This window comes from Lissotriton vulgaris, chromosome 4_1 (assembly GCF_964263255.1).
Source record: "Lissotriton vulgaris chromosome 4_1, aLisVul1.2, whole genome shotgun sequence".
Taxonomy (NCBI): domain Eukaryota; kingdom Metazoa; phylum Chordata; class Amphibia; order Caudata; family Salamandridae; genus Lissotriton; species Lissotriton vulgaris.
In genome coordinates this window covers 1,295,444,045-1,295,472,029 of record NC_141691.1, presented here as the reverse complement: position 1 = coordinate 1,295,472,029, position 27,985 = coordinate 1,295,444,045, and the positions used below count along the sequence as shown (strand labels likewise).

General features: G+C 46.1%; 1 protein-coding gene across 2 annotated transcripts in view; it reads right to left on the bottom strand.

Moving 5' to 3' along the window:
• The window catches only part of ZNF622 (zinc finger protein 622), a 240,415-nt gene that overhangs the window by 145,925 nt on the left and 66,505 nt on the right, over positions 1 to 27,985 (bottom strand). For both annotated transcript variants that reach the window (XM_086965527.1, XM_086965528.1), the window contains exon 3: positions 3,698 to 3,979. In XM_086965527.1, coding sequence (XP_086821653.1) covers positions 3,698 to 3,979 — 282 coding nt within the window. The remainder of the gene's footprint in view (positions 1 to 3,697; positions 3,980 to 27,985) is intronic.

The following is a 27,985-nucleotide window of genomic DNA, read 5'->3' as shown; positions in this document are numbered from 1 at the left end:
TGGAGGAGAAGGAGTTGCAGGAGAAGAAAGAGAGGTCGGCACGGGAACGTAATTTGCAAACAAGTGGACAATTTCCTATTCGGCGTCCGCTTTATCCTGTCCTTACTAATGAGGTTGATGATTTTTCATTAATAGATCGGTGCCCGCCTCCGTACGTTTTGCTTACGGCCCCGGACGAGGACTCGGACGGTGATGATCACGGGATTAAGAGTATGAGGTTAAGTGCTAGTGTAACTGCGGAGTTGCGCAGTTTCGCTCGCAAGTTTAATTTGAACAAAATAACTATGTCAGAGATTAACAATGAGATGAGTAAGTGGTCGGAGCGAGAAAGGTTGTATTTTTTGAACACTTTTGGAGATGAAGTTGTAGAACGATTTAGGAAATATTCACCTGATTTAGAGCCTAAGGATATATCAGTTCATCGTGAGAATATGAGTAAAGGCTTATTTGTTATTGCAGATGCGGACACATTTTTCCGACGGTTGGTTCAGCTACGGGACGAGGCGTCCAGATTGCGGGAAGCACGAAAAGCATCAGACGTGCCTGCGCCGGGGTCGACGGAGTCATCCAAAGAGTGTTCTATGTTTGGAGCAGATAAGCGTTCTACAGTTCACGTTATGCCTATGCGCGAAGCCGCACCTTTGTATGTCCCCCCCAAAGGGCAAGGTTCGAGAAGCGCTCCCCGACAATTCTATTGGAGAAGCTCACAATCTTCGTCCTGGTGACCACGTGATGGTCAGGTCCTTTGAGAGACCAAGCAGCTTGGAGCCGAGGTGGCGTGGCCCCGAGCAGGTGATGCTCGCAACTCGAACGGCTGTGCGAGTCACCAACAGGAAGCGGTGGGTGCACTCCACTCACTGCCGCCGTGTCTCTCCGGATCTGATGAGCCCAACTGTGCTGTCTGATTATCGAGACATCTTGGACGAGGAGAAGAGCCCAGCTGTGACGTCTGCCGAATCGGAGGGAGCCTTCCCGGACCACACTGTTTCTGGAAAAGAGAGATACAACCTACGACCACGATAAGCAGTTGTTTTTGTGCGAGACTGGTTGAGTTACCGCTCTGGGGTTTGTGAAACGGAAGCCGGGAATATCAAGTGGGGGGGGGGGATCTGTTCTGCCAAGTGTAGCGACACCCGTCTTGAATCTCAGAGAAGAAACCAACAGCTACCTCGGAGCTCAGCACTCATATTTTTATTTTTTTGTTGTTTTTTGAGACATTTTGAACTTTGAACTATGGCATCTTCTGCAGTGCGAAACAAGAGAATTCTTGGTGCAGTACTATTTGTTTTGACAATTGTTGTGATAGCTGTGATAGCTTGGGTAGTAGAACTTTTGGTGCCAGTAAGAGAACATTTATTGCCAACTACCCCGATTCCATCTGAACATTTTCATTTTACTCTGCCTTATCATGAAGAACGACATAGACAGACTTATTTGAATAACAGCTTTATTCAGATTCTGCATCACACCCACAATATGACTAACACTTCGAACTGCTGGGTATGTGGGATGTTGCCTGGATATCAAAAGAAAGGGGGCACACCACTTATCCCACTCTCGTTCTCCCATAATGGCTCTTGTAATGCCTGGTACACACTCTTATTCACTTTGCGATGGCCAACGAAAGGTGGGCTGCTTTTTCGACTCAACAAAATCTGCTTCAACGATCGAGATGGTTATCCGCAAGCTGAAGGAACTAAGTTTGAATGGGAGGAGTACCGCCCCGACAACGTGTCAGCACCACAAATTTATAGTAATCAGAGGAATGTAAATATGTCCAGCTCACATGTGATTACTGTTAATGATACCAAAGCTGATCTTTGTGTTCGTAATAAAAGGTACAATCCCAGTAGGAAGAAGTGAATGTAACACCACTCTTACCTTTGACACTCCAAATGGCATTACATTTGTGGCCTCCCGAAATACGTACTTCATATGTGGAAATAAAGGCTATCACCGTCTTCCTATAGGATGGTTAGGAACATGTTATATATCTTTTGTATTACCCCCTGTGTTTATTGCCCCACCTATGTATCATAATAACTATATTCTGCATCATGATTTTATATTGAATAGAGCGAAGAGAGCATTAGTCCTTGAAGATATTGACCAGACCGACACTGCCTTACAACAATATGTTGATTTTAATTTAGGCCTCTTTTCATTTGTTGGAGCTGCTTTGAACAGTCGAAAAATAAGACGGTTGACACGTGTTGTAGAAGCTGTTGCTAATGATACAGCTTTTGCTTTAGGAAACTTAACAGAGGAACTTCAGATCACCAGAATTGTAACGCTCCAAAACCTTATGGTGTTAGACGTAGTATTAGCTGATCGTGGAGGAGCATGCCGTATTATCGGAAGTAGTTGTTGTGTATATGTGCCAGATAATTCACCTTCTGTGTATGATGCAATATCTAAATTACATAAAATTGCTGCTGAGATACATCCTGATAATGGTACATGGACATTCTCGGGGTGGTTTTGGTCATTGCTTAGTACTTGGGGTTGGAAGTTGCTGACGATTCTATGTGTAATAATTGGGATATTATTCTTTTTATGCCTCTGTATCCAGTGTGGCCCTGTATTATGTTCTATGTGCCTTTCTGCTTGTATTCCATCCAAACGAGCTATTGCTAAAAATGAACAAATGATTCATAAAGAAGTAGCACAAATTATGTCTATCGATATTGAAGATGAGTATCCTGATTACGTCCACTATGAGGTAGCTTCAGCTAAACCCTAAAAGGGTCGTCTGTCGTAATTTGACGGTGATCGGGTTAGCATTAAGTTTTGCTACACGTATTTCCCTTATCTTGACTATGGTTGTCGGAAGCCATTTTGTATGTATCGGCGGCCATTTTAGTTGAATGCGTTGCCTCGTGGTCAGCATGCCCTTTTGTCCTTCCTCTGTACCACTGACCACTCGAGTTTGCCCAGCAACAGGCTATTTTTAGTATTGGTCAAGCTCACACATGCGCAGTTTAGATTGAACAGTCATCACTTAGGAATGTTTCGCCAAACTGACCAGTGGTGTTATAGCTCCTCCCTTGAGTTGGCTTTGTTCCAAAAATGACCATATATGTACCTAAAACTCTGTAAATGTATTCCGCCTACATTTTTATTACTGTAAAACTGTATAAAAGAAGTATTTGCACCGATGTTCGGTGTGATACTTCTTGCATTACCGAAGGGTGCTGTAGGAATGTACCACCACCCCATGGGGTCTTAATAAACTTGTCTTTTGCATTTTCTAGTTTCCGTGCCAATATCTGTTATGGTGTAGAGGGTATTCTACGGAGTATGTAGGCCTGGAGAACCCAATACCACACAAGTACATTAAAATTATAATTTTTAAAAAAATCAAAAAGGTCTTGGCTAACGCCAGAACAACAACGCTCTGACTGCAGTGATGATTAAGGGTTATGATCTTATATGCTGATGCCACATCATTTCACCAACAACCTATTGTTGTGGTAAAAGTATATACCCGTACAGATATCACGAAAGGCGGTCTGCAATTTCTTGTGGAAAATAAACTTAGCTAACAGTCTCAAACCCTTAGGAGTCAAAATGTTAATGATAATTCAGACGAAACAGCAAGAACAATAACTTACTGAGATTTCATGCATCCACATCTAAAATCTACCTGTGTGGCGACATCCATCTTGCACAAATATTCAACACAAAAAGTACCTACCCAAATATGTTATCAGTCCCCTGAGGTCTTGCAGGAACTCTATATCTGGGATAAAGAAACTGTGCACTTTCGTCATGTGGGCCACATTTTTCATGAGGGAGTGTGAATGATGGGGGCAGAACAAACAGTCTGTGACTGGCAGTGCACCCTCAGGAGCAGCTGACGCTACCGCGGAGGCACCCTTGTCAGATACATCTGTTGCTGGGTCCATCTCTTCATCATCAAGTCCATCATCATCGTCATCCTCATCATCATCATTATCATCATCCAAATCTTCCCAGCCTTCCAAAACAGAAAATAAAAGCAGAGTAAATACATATTTTTATTATTTCTATAGCACTTTACTTCTTACTTCACACGTTTATTTTATTAGATCTCAAACAATGCAATCAAAGTACGACTCATAGCATTGCTTCACCTTTTAACACTTCGTTCCATCACAAGCTTATCCCTGCAGAACTTGAAAGGCTTCCGTAACACACCCAGATTTGTGAAATCATAGGATAGGTCTACAAGCTACCTCAAATGGTGTTAATGTAATGTCACTGTTGGGGCACAAGTATAGAGGGCAAGAGGTGCTGACCAACACTCATAACATATCACCATCAAAATAAAAATTAAGTTCCGTGTGTGTTATTGTAACCCTAACCTCCTCTAGTATCCAAGTATGGTTCCCATCTTTGTAGTATATGGAATTTCCACGAGCAAATACGGAGAGATTTTGCATTTAGACTAAAGCAGAGGGCCTCAGATCACATCGCTTGTGCATCATAGATGGTGACCGTTCTGGAAATGGAGGTGAAAAGAAGCATTTGAATAGAAAGTATTAATTCTCCAGTGCAAAGTGAAGACTCTGCAGTCTACGAGACATACATGATTTAACAACACAGGTATTAAATTAAACTTTGGGTGCTGTTGGAGTTTACCAGCGCTCAGGAAGTAATACACCTTGTATTTTATCACTCAACCACAAATGCAAAAAGGGTGCTTCAAAGTTTAGGGGAGGAAAACACCCAACTCCTCCCTGCGTAATCAAACGATTAGGCACGATCAAAATTTACACAGATTGAAGCACTCCACTTGTAACAGCCAAAATTTAGCTTAGTCCATATAAAAAACATCCAAAAGAATTTTCCATGAAGATTATCTTCTTTTATTCCTTTTTGTTCATATCCAATCCCAACCAACGCGCCTCGCCGAGGTTATTAAATACCTGTCGGCTTCGTCAGGGCTTATCTTCTATTTAAACCTGCCTCCAGTCTTTAACGTGTACAGGCCTGTACACGGGACGCCGGGTCAATGAGAAAGATAATGGTTGCGGAATGACGAGGGCAGCGGAGTGAAAGGGTGTTAAATCGGCACTAAGCAGAACACGGCAGGAAAGGTGGATTGTGGAAATTTTGATAGAAGGCGACAAAAACTAGTGGAGTTCTTTTTGGATGCTATAGATATAAGTGCAGCAATCGCAAACACAAGGATAATATTCACTCCGACCAGAGAAAGTGCAGCAAATAATACTAACAAGCACCCTCGTTAAAGACTGGAGGCAGGTTTAAATAGAAGATAAGCCCTGACGAAGCCGACAGGTATTTAATAACCTCGGCGAAACGCGTTGGTTGGGATTGGATATGAACAAAAAGGAATAAAAGAAGATAATCTTCATGGAAAATTCTTTTGGATGTTTTTTATATGGACTAAGCTAAATTTTGGCTATTACAAGTGGAGTGCTTCAATCTGTGTAAACACAGGTATTAGTAAGGCTAGCAAACACCAATGTAAACAAAGTTTTAGGATATTAGACCTGGTGCACCAATGGATTTGGTTAGTATTTCTCATACGTCTTCCTTTTTCAATCAATCAATCAACTCTTTATTTCGACAAGAATGTCATAAAAGCATACATCCTTAAAACAGTTAAAAGTAAGCAATAAACTGCAGTAGGATTGAAGAAATAGAATTAAAACACATATCGTAGACGAGTGATAGAACAAATACACCTAGATAAATTATATGTTGTTTCCCCTCCAGAAGTTGGAATCCAGCATCAGTCCAGCTCTGCAAAAGTAGCTTGATTGAACAAGTTCATACATTATTCACCAAGGACCTTCCTAAATTCCACATTGCTGTATCTAAATTCCTATCAGCAAAGACCATTACAGGAGAGAGGTCAGTTTTTGGAATTCTATATACTTGGAGGCAGTGCCTAATACCTAGATTTTTAAATAGCGGAATAATCCACCTCCTTCTCGGTTTTGAATAGGCGGGACAGAAGAACAAAACATGCACTTCATTTTCTAAGTCTGAGGTGCAACCTGGACAGTTCTTAGGGGGAAAAGGATACCAATTACACGTATAAGTTCTGATGGGTAATGAGCCATGCCGCCATTGGAGGTACAGCTCCCTTGCAACAATGGGGCTAACATCGTCTAAGACATGTTCGAATTGATAAAAATCCTTAGTCATTAAAAACATACCAATAAGGGTGCCAGAATGGGAGTTTGACATGAGGCGGGCCAATTTACTTTCACAATACAAATTAACCAACTGGTTACGCAAAATTCCACTGCACGCATGCTCCGGATCAGACCACATTGATGCAAGTTACAAAAAGGGGGTGGGGTCGCACACTACTCACACACCGGCGGAAGTTGCCCCTAAGGACTCTGGTCATTGTAGTAGAGTGTTCGCGATGCATCATCTTTCGATCTTGCTATCTTCGCTGTCTTCGCCATCCCTGGACACGTGTTTCGGGTTTTCAACCCTCGTCAGCAGGGATAGGCAGTGTTCTGGGGTCGCCGATGGCTGCCAATATCTGCCAGGTATAGTACCACTCCGGCACGTAGGTGCGGGATCCCAGGCTCGTCAGCCTAGGGGCAACTTCCGCCGGTGTGTGAGTAGTGTGCGACCCCACCCCCTTTTTGTAACTTAAAGCTCCCTTGAGCAGCGGGCTGACGAGCCTGGGATCCCGCACCTACGCGCCGGAGTGGTACTATACCTGGCAGATATTGGCAGCCATCGGCGACCCCAGAACACTGCCTATCCCTGCTGACGAGGGTTGAAAACCCGAAACACGTGTCCAGGGATGGCGAAGACAGCGAAGATAGCAAGATCGAAAGATGATGCATCGCGAACACTCTACTACAATGACCAGAGTCCTTAGGGGCAACTTCCGCCGGTGTGTGAGTAGTGTGCGACACCACCCCCCTTTTCACATTGATGCAAGGACTAGTTTCTCCAGTCCCTCTCTCACATACTTAATCCAGGAAAGTTTGCCCACATTCGCGAACCTCAATACATCAGCTAACTCCTGCCTGTAATTCTTGAGCCCCGGAGTAACCCAGAGTCTCCGCCAGAAGGTTATTATTATTATTATTATTATTTAATTTTATAGAGCGCATAGTCACCCGTAAGTATCCCAGCGCTAAAATCAGTACAACTAGGAGTCAGCAAGGGAAGGGGAGAGACAGTTTAAGGGAAGAGGTGGGTTTTCAATTGCTTTCCTGAACCGTAGGTAGTTGGATTCGGTTCTCAGGTAGTGCGGTAAGGCGTTCCAGAGACGTGCGGTGTGAACCGCAAAACGTCTTCCTCCTGTTCGGGCCTTCTTAATTCTGGGGGTGACAATGAGGTGTTCCTGGTCGGAGCGGAGGGATCTAGGGGCTTTGTATGGTTTGATAAAATTTTTTAGGCTTGGGGGACCATTGTTTTGGAGCAATCTGTGCGCTAGGCAGAGGGCCTTGAACATCACACATTCTCTAACCGTAAGCCAATGGAGACACTTCAGCGCTGGTTTGGCTGAGGCTCTGGCCGGGGTGTTAGTAAGGATCCGGGCAACTGCATTTTAGACCCTTTGTAGTTTATTCAGGGTTGCCTCTGGGGCCCCTAAGTAGATGGAATTACTAAAGTCGAGCCTAGAAAGAATCAGTCCTTGGATCAGCAGATTTTTTTTAGAGTTGTGGGGGAGTAGGGGCAGGATCTTTCGAATTGACCTGAGCAGTCCAAAACACGTACCGGCTACCTTTTTTGCCTGTGTTGCAAAAGATAATTCCTTATCGAGCCAGACACCCAGGCTTTTTACCTCTGGTTTCGGATCTGGGATCAGGCCTAAAAAGGGTGGCCAGATGTTCTGAAGTGAAGTGGGTCCCTTCTGGCCAAGGAGGAGAATGTCAGTCTTTGAGCCGTTGAGTTTCAGAGACGATCTATTCATCCATCCTTGTATCTGCATCAGACAGTTGTAAAGGTCCGCAGGTTGTTGTTTCGGATGAGAAAGGGACACCACTAACTGAGTGTCGTCGGCATAGCTGACGATGCTCACTCCGAACGGGATAACAACCTCCTCCAATGGGGACATGTAGATGTTAAATAATGTGGGGCTCAGGGAGGAGCCCTGAGGCACGCCACATTGGAGGGGAGTGTCGGAGGAGCAGGTGTTGTTCTCCCAGATTTGAAAGGAGCGTTGACTCAAAAAGGACGATATCCAGGACAGAGCAGTTCCTTCCACACCGACGCTCATGAGTCGTTGGATGAGGAGCTGATGGTTGACGGTGTCGAAGGCCGCACTGAGGTCGAGGAGGATCACTGCCACTGATCCTCCTTCGTCTAAGAGTGCTCTGGCCTCCTCGGCCTCCTCCACCGCCATGAGAAGGGCAATGTCGGTGTCCTGCCCGGGGCGGAAACCCGTCTGCGAGTTTTTTAGACGGTTGTTGTTCTCCAAAAATTGTGACAGCTTTCTGTTCACCATTTTTTCCGCGATCTTGCTGGTTCCCGGGAGGAGGGAGATTGGTCTATAGTTTGCCAGGTCGACAGGGTCAAGGGAGGGGTTTTTTTAGAAGTGCCTTGACGACTGCCGCCTTCCAGCTAGGGGGGACGACTCCTTGTTGAAGGGAGGCGTTGATGAGGTGAGTGAGAGAAGAGGCGATCGAGGGTGCTACCTTTTTGAGAATACGTAAAGGGGCAGGGTCCCTGGGAGATCCGCTTTTAATAACTTGCAGCGTATCTTCGACTTCTTCTACTGTCACTTGTCCCCAGGAAGTGATGCCTGGGAGGGTAGGAGAGTTGCTGGCTTCTCTCTCCTCGCTCGAACTAGTAGGTGGAATAGAGTCTAGGTTAATGGCTTAAGGCCCAGCTCCTCATCGATGGGTCTAAGGCCCAAATAAAGCCTTAAGGGCATTAGTGGTGTACTCGGGGGCAACGCAGCCAGATGTCTTAAAAACATATTCTCCGCAACAGAGATCGCAGAGCAGCCCTTGTGTCCCCAAAGTTCACCTCCATAGGTTGCTGCCCCCAAGCCCGAAGTTTATATATTTCCAGTGTTGGGCCAAATGGCTTAACCGGGGATTTGGTCAGGAGTTTGAGAATACCCCCGCTATCTGAGTCAGCTTTAGTTGCGATTTTAATTGATGCTGAGCCCAGATCATGGCTTCATTCAGCGTAAGCCCCATATAGACAAAGGTATGAACCCTTTCCAAGCGGACTCCGGCTATCAAGGGGTTTGGGCGTGTTGCTACCGGGGGGGTTAAAAATCATAAATTTAGTTTGAGGTGTTTATTTCCAACCACCGATCCCCACAAAAGGATACAAACCCATCCAAAACTCTGTGTCTTTGAGAGAAATAAGGTATCGTCGGCGAACATAATCGCGGAGATCCGACGCCCAGTGAGTTTTGGAGCATCACTATCTGCTACCGCATCCAGGTGTGAGATTACCCTGTTGACATAGAGGCAAAACAGGGTGAGTACCAAAACGCACCCCTGCCTTACCCCCCTGCCAACGGGGAATCGGCCTGACAAGGCACCGTCTTTCCCACACTTCACCTGCACGAAGTTCTCGGTATGGAGTCGGATTATCATATTTAATAACAAGGGCGATATACCTAGATCCCTGAGCACAATCCACAGTTTCCCGCGCAGCACAAGATCAAAGGCCGCGCGGAGATCCACAAAAACTGTGTAAAGTGAGCCACCCTCTATCTTCACTGTCTTCCAAAAAAACAGGGTTAATCGAAAGATCTGATCCGTGGTGGAAACATTCTCTCTAAACTCTGCCTGCAATGGACTTAGGATGGAATGCTCCTTAATCCATACCAACAAGCGATCTAGGATCAACCCCGATAAAAAGCTTTTGGGGCACATCAATAAGGCTAATTGGCCTGTAGTTGACTGGGAGCAGAGGTGAGCCATTCTTGAAGATAGGGACTATCTCTGCTCCCAGCCAAGTACTAGGGACCGCCATGCCGCCCCAAATTGCATTGTAAACAACCGTTAAATATGGGGCCCAAACCCTGGGTTCTTGCTTCAGGAGATCACCCAGCAATTTGTCTAACCCTGGTGCTTTCCCAGGAGGGAGGTTAAAAATAGCAGCACAGACCTCACCCTCGGTGAACTCTAGGTCGTTAATTTCCGTGATATAACTGGAGGCTGCTCCCTCCGTGTCCAAGTAACAGGGATGGGGCTCCCCCTGGTACAAGGTAAGGAAGTGTTCTTCCCACACCTCCGCAGCGATATTAGGCACTATAGCCGAAACAGGTTCAGGCGACCCGGTATTCACAATTTGCCAAAACTTCCGGGCATCTCTTGTTTTAAGAGCAGTTGTTAAATTGGCCCAGTTCTCATTTCCCCACTCTATCTTGGCATGATGGGTTCGGTACCTCCTTTCTTTTAGTAGTGCCCTATTGTCTTTTTGTTTCAAAGCCTGAAGGAGGTCTACTTTCGCATTCCTACAGGCCGAGTTAAACCAGGTAGGTTTGGAGCCCACTCTTCTCCTCATTAGCCCAGGTGAATTTAGAATTTCAGCTAGGCTATTAATTAGAACCTTATAAAGATATCCAAGTTGCGTGTACACAACAGGGGAGGGGTGTTTTATACTCAGGGTGCCAGAAGCTTCCAGCGCCGATATTACCCGGGCATATAACTCGGCTATTAACTCAGGTCGAGTTATCACTTTGTCCCATCTAATCCTACGCCTGTTGGTAGAGAGGAGGGCCCTGTCATCTGGGGGGAGACCCTGATTTATAGCCATCCCCGGGATTCCCTGGGGAAAGGAAATCTAGGATCAACGCATTGTGATCGCTTTCTCCCCTGGTTACCACTCTAAAATCAACAACCCTATACCAAGCACAGCACTCAACAAATATATAGTCCAAACGTGCCTCTTGGCCAGGTTTATTAAAGGTACATTTTGGCGAAAGTCCGATTTTACACGGCCATTGCACGCCCTGATTGAGTGGGTTAAAGTCAGGGCCATGATTTGGACCGCCAACGGAGCCCAGGACCTAGGTGGGGGACCCACCACCTGGGGTATTTTCCAGTGGTCGTCCTCCGCCTGGTTTGCTCCATCCATCAAGTCTACTAGAGGCTCAAAGTGAGAGTTAAAGTCACCCACCCCCTTCACATAAGTAACCCCTTTGGGGATCCCACTTAAAAAGGTGGAAAGCTCATTAATGGTTCCAGACTCAGATGTAATACTCACTGGTCTAGAGTAGATGTTAACCAGAGCGAGTCTAGAAGCATTTGGCCACTCCAACAATACACATTGGACATCCTCTACTGTGGTCTCCAAGACCTTAGCACTGCAACCCAAGTGTGTTCCCACCCAGATTGTTAGCCCCCCGATGGTCTTCCCTTTCCCCCCACCTTGCGGGAACTGAGAAGGAAGCAAAACCGAGCCAAAATTGTTCCTCCCTAGCCCAGGTTTCTTTGAAGAGACATACGTCATTCTCATCTATAAAAGTGCCCCAGTCAGGGCAGGCCAGTTTGTTACAAAGGCCTGCCACGTTCCAGGACAACATTTTCAGGGGTTTGTTGTCCGTAATTGGGTTTAAGATTGGCGAGAAAGATACTGGATCACAGGGAGAAGTATTAACCATGTGTATGCTAGTTACCTCCATACCTATTGTGTCAGTTGTACGCTCACACGAGGCACCCATCCCCGTCCCTGGAACTTCATCCATCACGCATCCCTCTTCCCGAGCTCTTTGTTGGGCCCGGTCACTCATCCCACCCTCTTTAATGATAGTTCTGGCTATACCATGAAGTCAGTCTATTTGATCCAGGCAGCTGAATCTATTGTTGTGAAAATGATCACTGGGCAAAAAATTGTCATTGAAATTTATCCTACCCCCTCTATTACGTCTCCTTGAGCATACCCTTGTCCAGCCTTCTTCAAACCCTAACTCAGCATAGGCACAAACTGGTGGATAAAAGAAGGACAGTGGGCGGGACTGTATAACAGTGCCATCCGTACTGCCCGTCCAGTTACATATATGGGTGACTATCCCAGCATTCTTAAAGTTGACCAGAACACAGTCACCCTAGATTTTTTAGCAATTTGGCCCACCCACGCCACCCTTCTAACCATTACAATTTCGGTTGACATACGTGGAGGAAGGGGTCTGTGAATGTTCAGCTAACTTGCCACCTTATTTTTTAGTGAAGAAAAGGATTCTGCTGTGGAGTTACTGAGCTTAGGACACCCGTTAAAACCACTACCAAGGGGGGCGTGGCTAGCAGCCAAGCATGGCGGCCGCATAGCGAGTGAGCTCCTGAGGGCACTGTAACCTAACAGCATATCCGACCAACTTATCCGATACCCAGCCCACCTGAAGCGGCGGCGTTCGGGTCCGGGACCGAAGCGGTGCTACCGGTCCGCTTTTGGACTGAATTGGAGGTCCGGAACCAAGAGGATTCCAAGCATCAATCCTGGGCCTACTGGCAGGAAAGCAGCGCCGGCCTCGCGTGACACCCAGACCCCGGCAGAAGTGCGACCAAGCCGGAAGAGAGGGGAAGACGCATCCCGGTGTCCGCCGGTCCGCGCTCAGCCTGCCTGACACACTTGGCGACAGCGCCCCACAACACTTGTGCAAGCACTCCACCTTGCAGAGCGGACGTAACACGAAGGAAAGTGCGCCGCTGCGATCTCGACCCTCCCCCCCCGGCAGACTGCGAGGAACGGTAGAGGCGATCTCCGCGACTCGCCTGGCCGCCGACTCGCCGTGGGAGCACAGACCAGCTCCGGCGAGGGGTGAGAGACTTCAGTGCCCCCGGGGGACGAAGCCAGACTATAGATCAGTGCAGGAGCTTGCAGGGGAACCTCAGGGCCCGCATCAGCAACCCTGGAACAGGGACACAAATCCGGAATACTGAGGCCTGCCTGGCCTCTGGAGGGGCAACTACCCGAGACCAGACCCAGCGCACACCGGAGTGCCTGAGAGTAGCGGACCAGCGCAGGGGACCACAATCGGAGGCAGCTGTGACCATTAGGGATAGCGAGGAGTAAGAGCCCACCGAGTCTATCATGCTCCACCACGACGGCCGGTAAGGCATACACAGAGGAGGAAACGCTGTCCAGCATACGTCAGCCTATTGCTCCCTGGCTAGTGCATATAAACTGTGAGACAGAACGTGGCGCTGGCCGCAAATACATAAGACGAGACTCCGGAATTCACGAGCTCCAGCACCATGGCGGGCAAAGGCACTCGGAGTGCTTCCACGCAGGCCAAGTTGGACAAATTTGCATACGGACAGCAAGGTCAGCAACACTCCGTAGGACGCACCTCCACGGGGAATGCCCACGACTCGGATGGTGCGAAGAAAATAACGCTGGAGGACATTATGAAGACACTCTCAGAGGTTAAAACTACAGTGGGCGCCATTTCCTCTGAGGTCTCCCTGCTGCGCGCGGACTTTCATAAAATGGCGGAGAGGGTGTCGCAGGTGGAGGTGGTCACAAAATCACTTGTGGAAGACACCTCGGACCTGCAGGTAGCCATGGAAAAGATGCAGAAAATAACCAAGCTCCTACATGACAAACTGGATGATCAGGAAGGGCGGTCGCGACGCAACAACGTGCGCATCCTTGGAATTCCAGAGACGGAGGGGAAGGGGGCCATGGACCTCTACGTAGAAGATCTCATCAAAAGCAAACTACAGCCCAAAGGCCTGTCCCACTTCTTCTCGGTAGAGAGGGCACACAGAGTCCCGGGAGGTCCGCCCAGGACGGGAGCGGCACCAAGGCCTGTGCTGGCCCGGCTTTTCAATTTTAGGGACAGAGACGCGATCCTACAGGCGGCAAGAAATTCGCCGCCGGTGCGGATCCAAAATGCAACCTTAGCCTTCTTCCCAGACTACACGGCGGAGGTGGCCAGACGTCGCAAGTCCTTCACGGAGGTCAAAAAAGCGCTACGGGACAGGGAGTTACCATACTCCATGCTATTCCCCGCTAAACTGCGAGTCGTAGCCGAACGAAAGACCTGGTTTTTTGACACGCCGGAGGTGGCACAGGAATGGTTGGAGGGCTGGAGACCAGCAGGACAACGGCATCGCCCGCATCGAGACCGGCCGCAACATCGTACCGAAAAGACAGTGACCAGTCAAACCTCCCAATCACCCCGTCAAGAGGGCGCAGAAGAAACGGAATCAGATCTTGAAAGGGATCCGCTGGACTCCGGACAATCGGCTCCGGTTTGAAGCCGAACTATATTTGTATGGGACTGAGTGTGCCGCGAGGGCCATGGATCTGGCGTGGCTGAGTAGGGTGGGCACAGGCAGTGCCCGTAAGGAACTCACCGACCCTACGAGCAAGTAAGATGACTGGGGGAGGACTAAAGCACTCTGCAAAGTTGGGGACACGGGCGGGGGTTGGTCCGTGGAGCAGGGTAGCAGGGTGGGGGGATGGGAACACAGTTTTCTTGTTAGTGTTTATGTTTTTGTTCATAGTCATCAATCAGCATTCATGTTGTACTGCCACCCCGACACTCACATGTCTCCTACACAGACTGACACGAAACAGCACGTGTGATAGCCCTGAGGACGTGCTAGGTACAATACTCTCCTACCGGCTCCATGGCCAGGCCACTTAACGACACGCCCGCTGAGGGCTCCCCTGCCACTATGGGGATATCCCCACTGCGCATGTTAACATGGAATGTCAGAGGCCTGGGTGACAAAATCAAAAGAGGTCTGGTGCTGCAGGCCATTAAGCGACACAGCCCGGATCTGGTCCTCCTACAAGAAACCCACCTCATGGGGTCCACCTACAAAGCACTTGATAGGCGTGGCTACACAATGGCGATACACGCGGAGTTCACCACCGGCTCCAGGGGTACGGGTGTACTGGTAAAGAAATCGTCCCCCTTCATCATAACCCGCCGAATGGCGGACGACCAGGGTCGTTTTGCTGCGGTCCATGGTCAATGGGAGGGCAGGTCCTTTAATGTGGTATCGGTGTATATTCCCCCAGCATTACGCTCTGTGGCCCTGCCTGCACTAGGCAAGTTTCTCCTAGACCTCCCTGATGGAGATACGATTATTGGGGGGGATTTTAATGCAATCATAGACCCACTTAAAGACACCTTTCCCTCTAGGGCCCGACCTCGGGGAAATGCACCACTCTCGGACTTTGTAGAAGCCCTAGGCCTTACAGACCTCTGGCGACAATTACATACCGAGGACACTCAGTACACTTACTACTCAGCTGTACATAATAGCTTATCCCGTATAGACTACTTTATGGCACTGGGGTTGGGGCTGGAAATGGTGGGAAAAGTGGACGTTCTGCCCAGGGGGATCTCTGATCATTCTCCACTTGTTCTGTCGCTCACCACCGGGGGGAAGAGATGTGCACGGCTCTACCCAATTTACCCCAATTTTTTGAAAATCCCCAAGATTCGGAAGAAACTCAAACTGGTAACAACGCAGTACTTTGAAGAAAATACAGGCACAGTGACATCACCGTCCATATTGTGGGAAGCATACAAGGCGGTCCTCCGGGGGGCGGCCCTTGCAACAATAACGGGGTACAAACGGGATTCCAGAAAGGAACTCACAGACCTAGAACTGGCGCTTGACACAGCCAATACTGCACACATGAGAGACCCATCCCCAGCCACGACACACACTCTCATGGTCCGGCAACAACAATACCTAGCACACCTTAAAACGACAGAAAAGGGATACATAGCTAACACCAAACATAGAATATATGACGTGGGTGACAAGGCGGGTCGAATGCTGGCATGGCTAGATAAAAGAGGGAGTGGAGCGAGGGGTATTCAGAGATTGGACTCGGAGGATGGGCGGACACTGACACACCCAGAAGACATAGTTTGCACACTGGCACAACACTATCAAACAATATATACACCAGACAGGGTAGTCACACAGCAAATGGCAGCGGCAACTCTAGCAGATATTGCCATCCCCAGTATCACGCAGGAAGACAGGGATACCCTGGAAATAGACCCGACGGTGGAGGAAATTCAACTGGCGATCCAGGCGTTACAGTCTGGAAAAGCACTAGGCCCGAACGGGATACCAGTAGAATGGTACAAGTCCATGGCTCCAGAACTCAGTACCCCATTGCTGGCCATGTATTTGGACAGCAGGGACAAAGCAGAATTGCCGCTGGATCAGCGTACGGCCACAATTGTGGCAATACCCAAACCGGGGAAACCCCCGACTGAGTGTACCTCGTATCGCCCGATATCACTGCTGAATATTGAGGCCAAGATATTGGCTAAGCTTCTAGCCACCCGCTTGCTGCCCCACCTCGGCACCCTGATCCACCCTGACCAGTCAGGCTTTATGCCTCACCGGAGCACTGCGATGAATCTCCGGAGAGTACATAGTGCACTGGCCCGTGCACACCTCCTCTCGGAACAGGCAGCGATTCTCTCTCTCGACGCTAAAATGGCGTTCGACCTTGTGGAGTGGGAATATCTATTTCAAGTGCTAGAACGTGTGGGACTTGGGCCGAAATATATTGCATGGGTACGGCTGCTTTATACGAAGCCGGTTGCACAGGTGGTGGCCAACGGCCACATATCACCGAGATTCATGTTAGGCAGGGGGACTAGACAAGGCTGCCCCCTATCTCCCTTACTCTTCGCACTGGTGCTTGAGCCCCTGGCTATCCAGATCAGGTCTACGCCCTTATTTGCAGGCATTAAATGGGAGGAGGGTTGGGAGGACAAAGTCTCATTATATGCAGACGACATGCTTATCTACATGACTGCACCCGATACCGGCATCCCGGCCCTGTTAGATCTCTGTAACGACCATGGGCACACATCAGGTTACACACTAAATTGGTCGAAATCCATCGTATACACACTGAAAGGCCCGGCGCCGAGGTTGTAGGATGGCTGTCCGCTGCTTACGACGACAGTCTCCTTCAAATACTTAGGTATTGTTATCACGAGCACGGAGGCGGACTTCTTTGCCAGTAACCTAAAACCACCTATAGATCGCCTGCGGGCGGATGTCAAGCATTGGGCGGCCCTCCCATTGACCCTACTGGGTAGGGCAGCGTTATACAAAATGATGGCGCTCCCGAGACTCCTCTATGTCCTAGAAAATACCCCACACCTGGTCCCGCCGCGATACTTCAAGCAGATAGTGGCGCTAGTTACGGCCTTACTCTGGGACACTGGCCCAGCACGTATAGCATACGATAAATTGGTTAAAGGCTGGTATGAGGGGGGTATAGCGCTCCCAAACATCCAACTATACTACTGGGCGGCTCAACTTAAAATCATAAACTGCTGGATCCACGCCCCAAAAGAAGACCCGGCCTATCGGGCGGACTGGACGCAGCTTGGGACGGAATGCATGCTGTCTGTGCTTTATAATAAATCGCAACTTAAAACCCTACTCGGCCCGACCAAACACACGGCGACTCTATGGCACATGGCGCAGGCCCGGTTGGGGTGGACAGGTCGAATCACCAAAATGACACCCTTGTGGGACACAAAGGCATTTGGGAACCTCAGAAGCTGTAAGGGATTTGGGCGGTGGGACTCCATAGGCATCTCTACGGTAGGGGATCTCTGGGACAAGGACACGGTAATACCATTTCCACACCTACAACAACAGTATAACCTTGGACCCACAGAAACATTCAGATATGTGCAAATTAGGCACGCATTACTGCGGGCGATTCCTACAGGCACCGCTCTACCGGGCTCCTCCCCGCTAGAGGATAGACTATTAACGGAATTCATGGTCCAGAGCGCTACCTCCCTCACATATAAAAAACTTATCAATAATCTCAAAGACCCAACGTTGAAACTTAAAGAAAAATGGGAGGGAGAATTAGGCGGGACAGATGAGTTTGAATGGAATGAGGCGCTGGCCTCCCCGAAAGAGGTGGGGATCTCCAGTAAGCTCAGGCTGGTGCAACTTAAAATCCTGCACCGCATCTACTATACCAGAACGCTGCTGCATAACATACAGAGAGCACCACATCCCTTTTGTTTGAGAGGCTGCGGGGAAGAGGGGACACTGCTTCACACACTCTGGGAATGCCCACAAATACGGGAATTCTGGAGACGAATAATGCGCTCGATCTCCCAAGCCCTCAAACACACGATATTACCTGAACCACGCAAGTGCCTTTTAAATATCTGGGACCCCAACGACCTGGGCAGATATGAATTGACTTGGGCAACGCTGGCAATAACTGTGGCCAAGCGGGACATAGCACAGAAATGGGGCGCACCAGAACTGCCCACCGCAGGTAGATGGGCCAAGAACTTAGACATACTAATGATAACGGAAAGGGCAGTGTATGTACTACGGCGGCGCCGCGCAAGTGGAACAAAGTGTGGGCGGCATGGAATATATACAGGGGGGAGATTTGTGACCCCTTACCGGAAGGAGAAGACCTAGACTCAGAGGGGGAAGAGGACTGATAAACAGATAAGGAGAGTGCACCTCAGGACACTGGGCTATGACATTAATGGCTTCGACCTGGCTATCTACCGTCGTGCGCATCGAGACACTGCTGGTGTGGGGAGAGGGGTGGAGATAAAATGACAATGATGACACATGGTTGGGGGGGGAGGGGAAGGGGAGTTGTTATTACTGTATTATTAAAAATGATGATGATGTTACATTATATATGGAAGGGGGGGATAATAGAAGACTACAGTATAAGTGTACAGACCGTCTATTAACGTGTCCACGAGTCCTACATGGTTAACTTCACCGCACTCCTTGATGTACAGATGTTCCTTATTGCTTACGAAAGTTGGAATGTACAACTGTCACCAGTACCTTATGAATGTACAAAACTGACTAATCATTATTCCTTCCTCTTAATAAAGTTTTTATTAAAAAAAAAAAAACCACTACCAAGGGCGCCGCCTCGGGGGGTAGGTTGACTACATTTTTCCACCTCACTCTGGTACCCTCTGCCATATTTCGATCGTTACTATCGTCGTTCTTTTCTGTGTTACTCAAAGGGTTATCCATGGCTAAAATTGCAGGTGCCTGTGCCGGGCAAGGGGGAATTACTGGAGCCGGGATTCTTGTTTGAGGGGAGATAGTAGATGAAAGTGCCCCCCCCCCCCCACCCTGTTAGTATCAGGGCCCCTTTGCGGAGTCTCCACCGGTTTCAGATGATCCATCAATACCCCTGTGGCCGTTTCTATTGCTATCAGCCTATGATCAATACAATTGAGCCTGTCAAACAGAGGATCCAGCAGGGATTTCAGGGTAGCACCCAGAGCAAGAATAGACTGATCCTCACCAGCCTGAGCCGTATCACCGAATCTGAATGCAGTTGGGTGCGGTGTAAAGAGAGTTTGGAGTGGTGAGGTGGTAGCACCACTGGTAGCTATCGGGGCATCACTGTTTTTTACGTGACTAGTGACGTGAATCGATGGGACATTAAGGCACGTGCCTTTGTCTAGCTTCGCTTTTTTCCTGCCTCTCTCCTGGGCCCCACGTTTTCTTTTTGGAACAGCCCCTTCCCGGATCCCCTGCGACTGTCTAGTATCAAGATCGTGCCTAACAATATGTAACCCGTCATTGACAATGGGTGGCACTAATACGGCTTCAGGAATAGCCGGGAGAGAATTTCTAGGCACTCCAGGGCTATTCCCGAGGTCTTGCAGGACAGCTGCAATTGTCTTATCAATAGTATCCAATAGAGCAGTCGAGGAACCCCCACCCCTTTCTGGCGTTTTGGCATTAGCTATTAGTCCCAGAGAAGATCTCCTAACATTAACAATCCCTTTGCGAAAGACGTCTTTCCACAACAGTTAGTTCATTGGACAATATGGAGCTGGCTCTAGTCAGAAAATTGTCCAAGGTACCTGCCACCATGGAACTCGACGCTGTAGCTTTACTCCTGGTCTCTCGGTTCGTCATTATCCTATGACTTCAGTGCTCCAGTGGCTCTGGATCTACGTCAAAGTCCTTACGGTAATGTCTCAGCCCCCCACAAAATAGTAAGAATAAAACTAAGGGGGGGTGGCCCGGTCCGGTCCTGCACGGTCAGGAACGGGCTACAACGGGCCCGCCCTTGGCCCGGGCTTCGCCCGGCGCGTGCGGCAGTCGTGGGCATTGCTAAATAGAGGAAAAGAAAAGTGAGGGAAGAGGCACCAGCTGCGGCAGGTTACGAGCCGCTAGGCAAGCTGGGCCTCGCAGTCCGACACTTGAAGAAGAATGCACAGCAAAGCCCAGAGTCGGCCAGAGTCCCGGTTCAGCAGAATGACGATTATCACCCGGTCAGGTAGGCACGAAAGGTCACAAGCTCCCAAAGTCTAAGCTTACGAGCGGCACTTCCTTTTTCTACTTGAAGACTTTTTAGTTCTTCCTCTGTGATGCTCGAAGACATGTTGGCATAATTAGCGAGTTGGTGTTTTGCATCTAACCAGATAAAGATATTACAGTCATTACAACACTTTACAATGACAAAGGACTTTATCTGTTGTAGAAATTAATATCTTTTACATTGAATAGGAGGTCATGACTGTCCACAGCTTCCTACGAATTGATAAGACTTGCGCTACATAGGACACTGTGGAAAAAAGCCCTCCAGAAAACCTTCCGCCAAGAAGGTTCTACGCAATGCCTGGTTCCATAAGCAATAAGAAGCCATAGTTCCTGCTATGGTCAAATAAAGTTAGTTAAGGATAGCCATAATATTGGTAAGCAAAATAAAGCAACAGTTTATTTGTAAAGCCACTGACACAAGCCTTAAACATCTACATGTCGTATTACAATACAGACGTCCCCCCTGGTAGGGGGTGATTCATGAAGATACCAATGATAGAAAACTTGGATTCAACCCAAATATTTCAGTCTCGTCACAGTATATTCAATAATATTCCCCCCATTAGAACTACTCGGCTAATAACAGAAAATAGAGGCTTGATGATCTTGAGACTACACAATGTAAGTAAATGAGGGTGTATCTAAAGGGCATGCCCAGGGAGCTAGGAAGAATTAGTAGGAAATCAAAAAAGGAGAACGTTGGAATTTAGCACCAATATAGGAATAATATGTCGGTGTACAAACTTCTCTCGCTTCTTTTGGTATCACTACAACGAAAAACAGTTTTCCTTAGGGTATCCAAAAAAATAAAAAGTTACTCAACTTCCAGCAACCACGGTTTCTTAGAAATAACCAATGTGCTCCCTTGCAAAATTCTCTGACACACTTAAAAAGAGCGACCTGTAGTAGGAGATATGTAAAAAGAAAAAAAAAGTAAACGGCATAGGTCAACATATGTCAACATCAGTTGACATACGCCATTCCTCGGATTCAGAGAAGGTATATATCGCTGATACTTCTGAATAAATGTTACACAGGAAGAGAGAAAAACAAGTGTTTTTGATGGGCCACTTAGTAGAGTTTAGGGTTATTATTAACGACCAACATTTGACAGGAGCACGCTGTAAAGGGTCGGACTTACTTCATGTGCAAGGTTATCCAGTTTCTCACTTGGCAAGCTTGCACCAGGCTGTAGAGGCCCGCCTCCACTAAAGTATCCAAGTATCCTGACACGGATAAGGTTGTGAATCCCAAACATCACGGGCATGTGAATGTTTTCAAAATAAATGTCCGTTTTTAAGTTGCAGAACCAGTCTAATTTGGTTGCACTACTGTAGTGCTCCTTAATTTGTTCTGTTGTGTTTTGAACTTTCAGGGGTGCCCCTCTCGGGACGGAAAGGGAAATCTCCTTGAAGAGTATTTCCCATTGCTGTGTAAACTTGAAGTACATAACTTTCTAGCAAGTTTGATTGTGTACTCTGTTTGGTCATAGTTCTGCAGTTAAACAGATGCTAGGATGATCAGGTCAATAAAAAGAAGAAAAAGAAAAACCTAGTTTTGATTGTTGTCCAGGTGTAAACACAACAGTAACAAGATGTTACTAAGTCTATTTGGAACCGTGAGTTTGCAAATAAGCGGTGTGCCACATAAGGTTCTTTAGGATCTAGGATACATTACGCATGTGAATAATCAATCTAACTATTAAATGAAAAAATATGCAACAATAAATAGTGTGCACAACTCAGTGCCCTGCTAGTCACTTCAGGTTGTATTCTAGTTTCGAGAAAGCGATCCATAGCCATGGCTCACAAAATTAAAGACACTCTTGGTGTCCTATTATTATGTCAATATATTTATTAATGTTATTATCTTAACATCTTAGTTCCCTCAGAATATTTGTACAATCCCGTGGCACTCACATACTGAGTTCCAATGCCTCGAAGGGATCTCAATTCTTCATGATTCTTAGGGCCTCATAGACAAGCGACAGTCTGTCCTCCAAATTTATAGTGATTTTCTGGCTTTTGTCTGACATTATGCCATACTAAGCAGTGTGGTTCATCAGGAAACGTGAACTTCTTCAGAGATTTATCTGGCTCCGTTTTCAGTCCCTTACTTGCCTTATGTTATGTTGCAAGAGATAACAGAAAAATAAACAGAAGCTCTGCTGTGTGAAGGTTGAAGTGAGTCTGCACCACAACCCTGTCAGAAGGTATCAATATAGTGATGTAGAGAAATATCTATTTATATTAGTCAAAAAGAAAATCCATTATGCTGTGCCGATTCAAACTTTGATTTCTCATTTAGTAAAGAGACGATTTGACCAGCCAACTCTGCAACAGCACTATTAATCCTCAAGGTGGCTTCTGGTGTCTGAACCAAATTTAGGACAACTGTGGGGTCAAGACGGTCAATTAAAACCTGGACTTTCTGCTAAGAGGTACCTCAATCTTACATGTACAGGCCCACATAGAGTGCTTGAACCTCAACATCATGGAAGTCTCCCTTTAAAAAGCTGAAAATGTTAATAGCGTCCAATATTAACTCAGAGCCACCCTCCTTGACACGAAGGGTTCTCCCGATGTCTAGTAGATTTGTGGATATTAAAGCGCTCTACTGGGGTTGAGGGAATCTCGCAAAGTTCAGACTGTACTTCAAAATCAAGAGCCTCAGAAATAAGGTGGGAAGCCTCGGAGGAAAACTTTTCAGGTATAAAGTGGTAGTCAGAAAGATATGGATAGGAGCTTTCTCCGCTCCACTTGTCTTTTGCTGCATTTACCATTGGCTGGTCCCCAGATGCACTCTAAAAATGTGTACTGCCAATCCAGAAGTGGATGTACACACTTTCTTCTCAGATTTTCTATACAATTAGAGCCAAACATTTCACACAGTGAAAATGAGCACAACGAGAGTGATCCGTGGAAAACGTGTCCACAATTCTGCCCTGGCCACCCTGTACCTATTTCTTGAAGAAAGAACCAGAATAAAAAAACAAATACCAATAATAAATAAATCTACCTCTCAGTCTTTGTTAAGGTATGTCACGCTGGGTTAAAATGCTTCTAAGTAATTCATGTGAATAAAAAACGTAAAAAGTACAAAGTCCTCTGGTCAAGAAAACTTGTGACAGATAAAAAAATAATAAAAAAAATGAGGGCCAACTGTAACTGAAAAGGAAAAGCATACCAGGATTGTGGATATCCCTCCCTGGCTAGCCTTAAAGTGACAGTACAAATTTTACTCAGTCGGGCTCCATAACCATGGTGGCATAAAGAACACTTTTTAATGGGATTTTTCTCTTTTCTATAGTTCTATTGAAAGACTAAACATGAAAGTGAAATGGTCCGTTTTACATTCGTCGTTTGCTTTGTACTAAAGAAGTTTTTCCCTTCCATTTTGTAAGTGCTCCAAGGGACTAATAATTATCTCTTATTCACTCTTCTGCACTTTTTGTTTCTTACATCTGATCACCCTTATCCGGTTTTTGTTTAATTAATCTAACTTTCTCTAAATTACAAATGTGTCGGACTTATTCTTGGGACATCACCTGTTGAGTATCTTCTCTTAGCATGGCTGTCACTATATTTGTCTTTCTGGTCTATCAAGTATTAGATTTAAATAGGAAAGTAAATTGTGTGCCTTTATTTATCTTGTACCAAGCCTCTTGCCTCAATGCACTGTTGTTGCTATATATGTGCAATATATACTGTTCTTTATTTTCTAGAACAACAATCTATTCTCCTGAAGAAGGCGGTTGCTCGCCGAAACGCGCATAGAGACAGAGACGGATGACGAAATTAAATGGACTGTATAGATTTGAAAATTAGTGTTTTTAACTTTAAGAAGATTACTTAAGGAATATAAATTTGCACTGTATTTTTCATGTCATTTTTTATGTCATTGTGTATATTATAGGTTTTGTACATTGAATTAGTGATCAGTTCACCAATTATTTTAATAAGAGGTTTATTCCTCCTTTTTTTAAACTTTTGTTATGAACATCATGTAATTTTGAATAAATACATATATATTCTTCTAATTGAATATGTTCAGTGCATTGAGGTTTCAAACGATTCATATTTCTTTATTCAACCTAGTCATTGTTAGGTTAAGTATTGCCTAGGAATTTTTGAATAATCTGTATTTACCCTATCCTAGGAATACTATGTGGAATCAGGGGGTCCTTGTTTTATTATAACTTTTATCCCTCCCTGGCTAGCCTTAAAGTGACAGTACACATTTTACTGTCGGGCTCCATAACCATGGTGGCATAAAGAACACTTTTTAATGGGATTTTTCTCTTTTCTATAGTTCTATTGAAAGACTAAACATGAAAGTGAAATGTTCCTTTTTACATTCGTTGTTTGCTTTGTACTAAAGAAGTTTTTCCCTTCCATTTTGTAAGTGCTCCAGGGGACGTGTTATGCATTTTGATTGTTTGCGATCACAATGCACCCTATTATAAATGTATAATGTATGCATACATGTGAAAACACGGAGCAGCTGCTCCGTGTTTTCGGCGTGCAGAGGCCCCCACCTGCACTTTTACAGAGTAATAGAGATCCCCTTGCAGTCGGGTCCAGTCATGACTGCACCCGCCTGCAAGGGGATGTCTGGGGAGGTCCATGGGACCCCCTTGACCCCCCGCAGAAGGCTGTTCTCAGGGGGCGCACTGACAGTGCTCCACCTTTTAAATGGTGCACGGTCAGTGTGCCTCCTGAGGGTTGCTTTGACTCTGCGCCGGCGTCTGTAATACGGCACAGGTGCAGAGTCCAAAGAATTCCCTCATTTACATAGGGCACGCCCCTATCCAAATGAGGGAACACCTTCTGACTGTAGAGCTGGTGCTTTAAGTGCGCCAGCGCTATCGGTGTTATAGAAGGTGTTATAGAAGGGTCTGCAGCTTTGCATCCCTTTCTATAATACCAAGGTGACCCATGGAGCACTCAGAGCGGGAGCAAACGCCCATTGCGCCCCCGGGGAACTTATTTTAATACAGCTCCAGGTCTACCAGGAGGGAGTCTACTCAGTGTTTATGAATATTAAACAAAAATAAAGTCACCTACCTGCAGCAACACTTTCCTGCTCTGTTAAGGCCGCACTGAATTCCTCCTAATCAACATACCAAAAAATGTAAAGTACTGCGAATGTGCTGCCTGTTGTATGACACTTCTACTGCAGCCCGAGCTTCCTAGATAAGTAAAAGCAGGTAACTGAAACAACGTCCAAGCACCATATGTTCACAGCCTGCAAGATGTATGCCGTCCAGGAACTTCTGACTACATCAACATATGCCTTCTCATTCAGAGAGAAATGGGAGACCTTCGTTTCTGAGCTACTGTGATTAGAATGGTTTACAAAATATGAACACATCAGAGAATATTGAAATCTTGCCTGCAACATTTGTTAAATATCTACATGCTGTTCAGACTGTACAAAACCAAATACCTTATGTGGCAATTTTAAATGTGTGAATTTAAAGAACGTCGATTCCAAATTAGTGTGCCTGTAAAATTTCATTCAAAGGACATATTTTGCTACATTTTTCCTTGTACTATTTAGCTGGTGAGAATGGACATTTGTGAGACTTATGTGTATAGATACTAAACCTAATAAGCCTTATAAAGAGTTTGTTGAAATATATATCGGCAGATACCTAACTTTTATATCTGGAGTTTGTACATTAAGTGTAACCCTAATTGTCTGTAAACAGTGATCTATTGATGTCAGTGGTGAAATGTCTATTTATTTAGTCAAGTAAGTGTTTTTCTGCAATTGAATGGGGGTATTAAGTTAAGTTGGGACTTTGTTAGGTATGCAAATAATGCATGGACTATGTGTTTGCTTTGAACAGGTCATAAATCATCTGACAAACCATACCTCTTCTATCCCTATTGAAAACATTCCTAATTGCTCTACCTGTTTTAAAGATTTGAGTGGACGGGTAAGGAGCAAACAAAAGTTGTGCGTTTAGATAGACCGCATTTTAGGGACAAAACAAGGGCATTCCTTAAATGGCAAGGGCAGCGTGGTATTCTAGAAATATGTTTACTTGCATTCCCGACCATGCCAGAATTTTGAGGATAAGATCACCATGTGGCTCGTTCCATATTCACGATTAGAGTACAATGGGAAGAATTACTGTTTGAGGTTTGGCGCTTGCTTGACCTTTATATTTCATTAAATGAATGTATGTAATACACTACTTTGATGGTCTTTCCACCAGCACACTTTCTCCATTGGTCTGTTGCGCCATTCACATTTTTCTTCTGCCCACTAGAGCATATGACAGTGGATGAGCCCGTTTCAGCCACTGGCCAATTTCACGGTGAGTGACAGCATTTACTCTTTCACAAGGAGCATATCGACATGCATAGTAGTTTCCTTAAGTGCCAAGGACTTCTAAGGTGACGAGTGCTTTTTCAGATTCAATTTTATTTTGCTTTTAGGCATTGTTGCCAGTGGCCCACCATTCCCCCAACAATAAAAGTTTCAAAAGCTATGAGAAAACAAGCATCGACAAAGTCAAAAGGGTTAACAACTGGTGCTGACCTAATGGCTTTGCTATTGCTTGTTTATTATTTGGTCAATCATGTTTGCATTAATATAAAGCGGATGCCTTTACTAATTAGTACTTGCATCGGAGCAAGGGCTTCAGTACCAAAGACGCTGAAGCACTTGTGTGACCTCACTTTCGTTCACGCATATTTTTGTTTAGTCGGGTTGTACTACTTTGAAAGATGGATGTCAGACAATGCCCACCTTTTTAACCTGTGTGTTTATTCAAACGTTCTGAATTATATGTATGCAGAACATATTTAGACATCAGATGCATAGAGTAGAGTACGCTATTTATTACGGTTTCTGAAGGTGGGCAGGGGCTATATCTGGTGAGATGTGAAGACGCAAATGGCACATGATGCCCCATCCGTTCATCAACAAAGGTAATAAATAGCATAGTACACCTATATAGTAGGTTTGTTTCATCCTGTATTTCCACATTAATTTTTTTTTAAATTGGTATTTAACCAATAATAGGATGAAATGGGGTAAAATTACTCGCACTCAAGTGGTCTCCTGATTACTAGGAGAGTAGTTTCCCAGAGAAGAGTAATTGTAAGATGTAAACTCTGAGGCAGTAGGCTGCGAGTTTTGCATGTCAGATTTCCTTTACTGTGGTAATAAAACGAACTTTGGCCTAGTATAGTTGCTCTAAATAACATCTTATTTGCCAAGTTTAGTTGTACTGTCTTGGGGGGTTGCTTCTATGTCTTACAGGTTTGTGTGTGTCTGCGTGCGACCAAGGTGCCCTCTAATAAACCCAGGAAAACAAGTCAAAAAACACCCTTTACTCTGTTGCTCTCGCTAATTCCTTCCCAATTGGACAGATCTGCGTTCTCTGTTTGATAAAACACAAGGAGATGATGGACGGAACGCTGAAACTTTACAGGCATTCACCCCCAGTCACAGATCTGGTTTGAATCCTTCATTGTTCTTTAGCTCGCTTTGCCGCCCCAGTTGAGACCCAGCCATGTGCAAATCGGTCATGACGCTGTGCCTCATGGATTCAACCCAGATCTGTGACTGGGAGTGAGTGTCTGAAACGTTTCAGCGCTCCGTCCATCATCTCCTTGTGTTTGCTTTGTTCACCCTAAGTTGGCAGGGTATGCCCATATGTGGGTACCTTGCTCACTTTGCCAATGGATTCAAGCTAGCCTGGATGATGAGGGGTATTA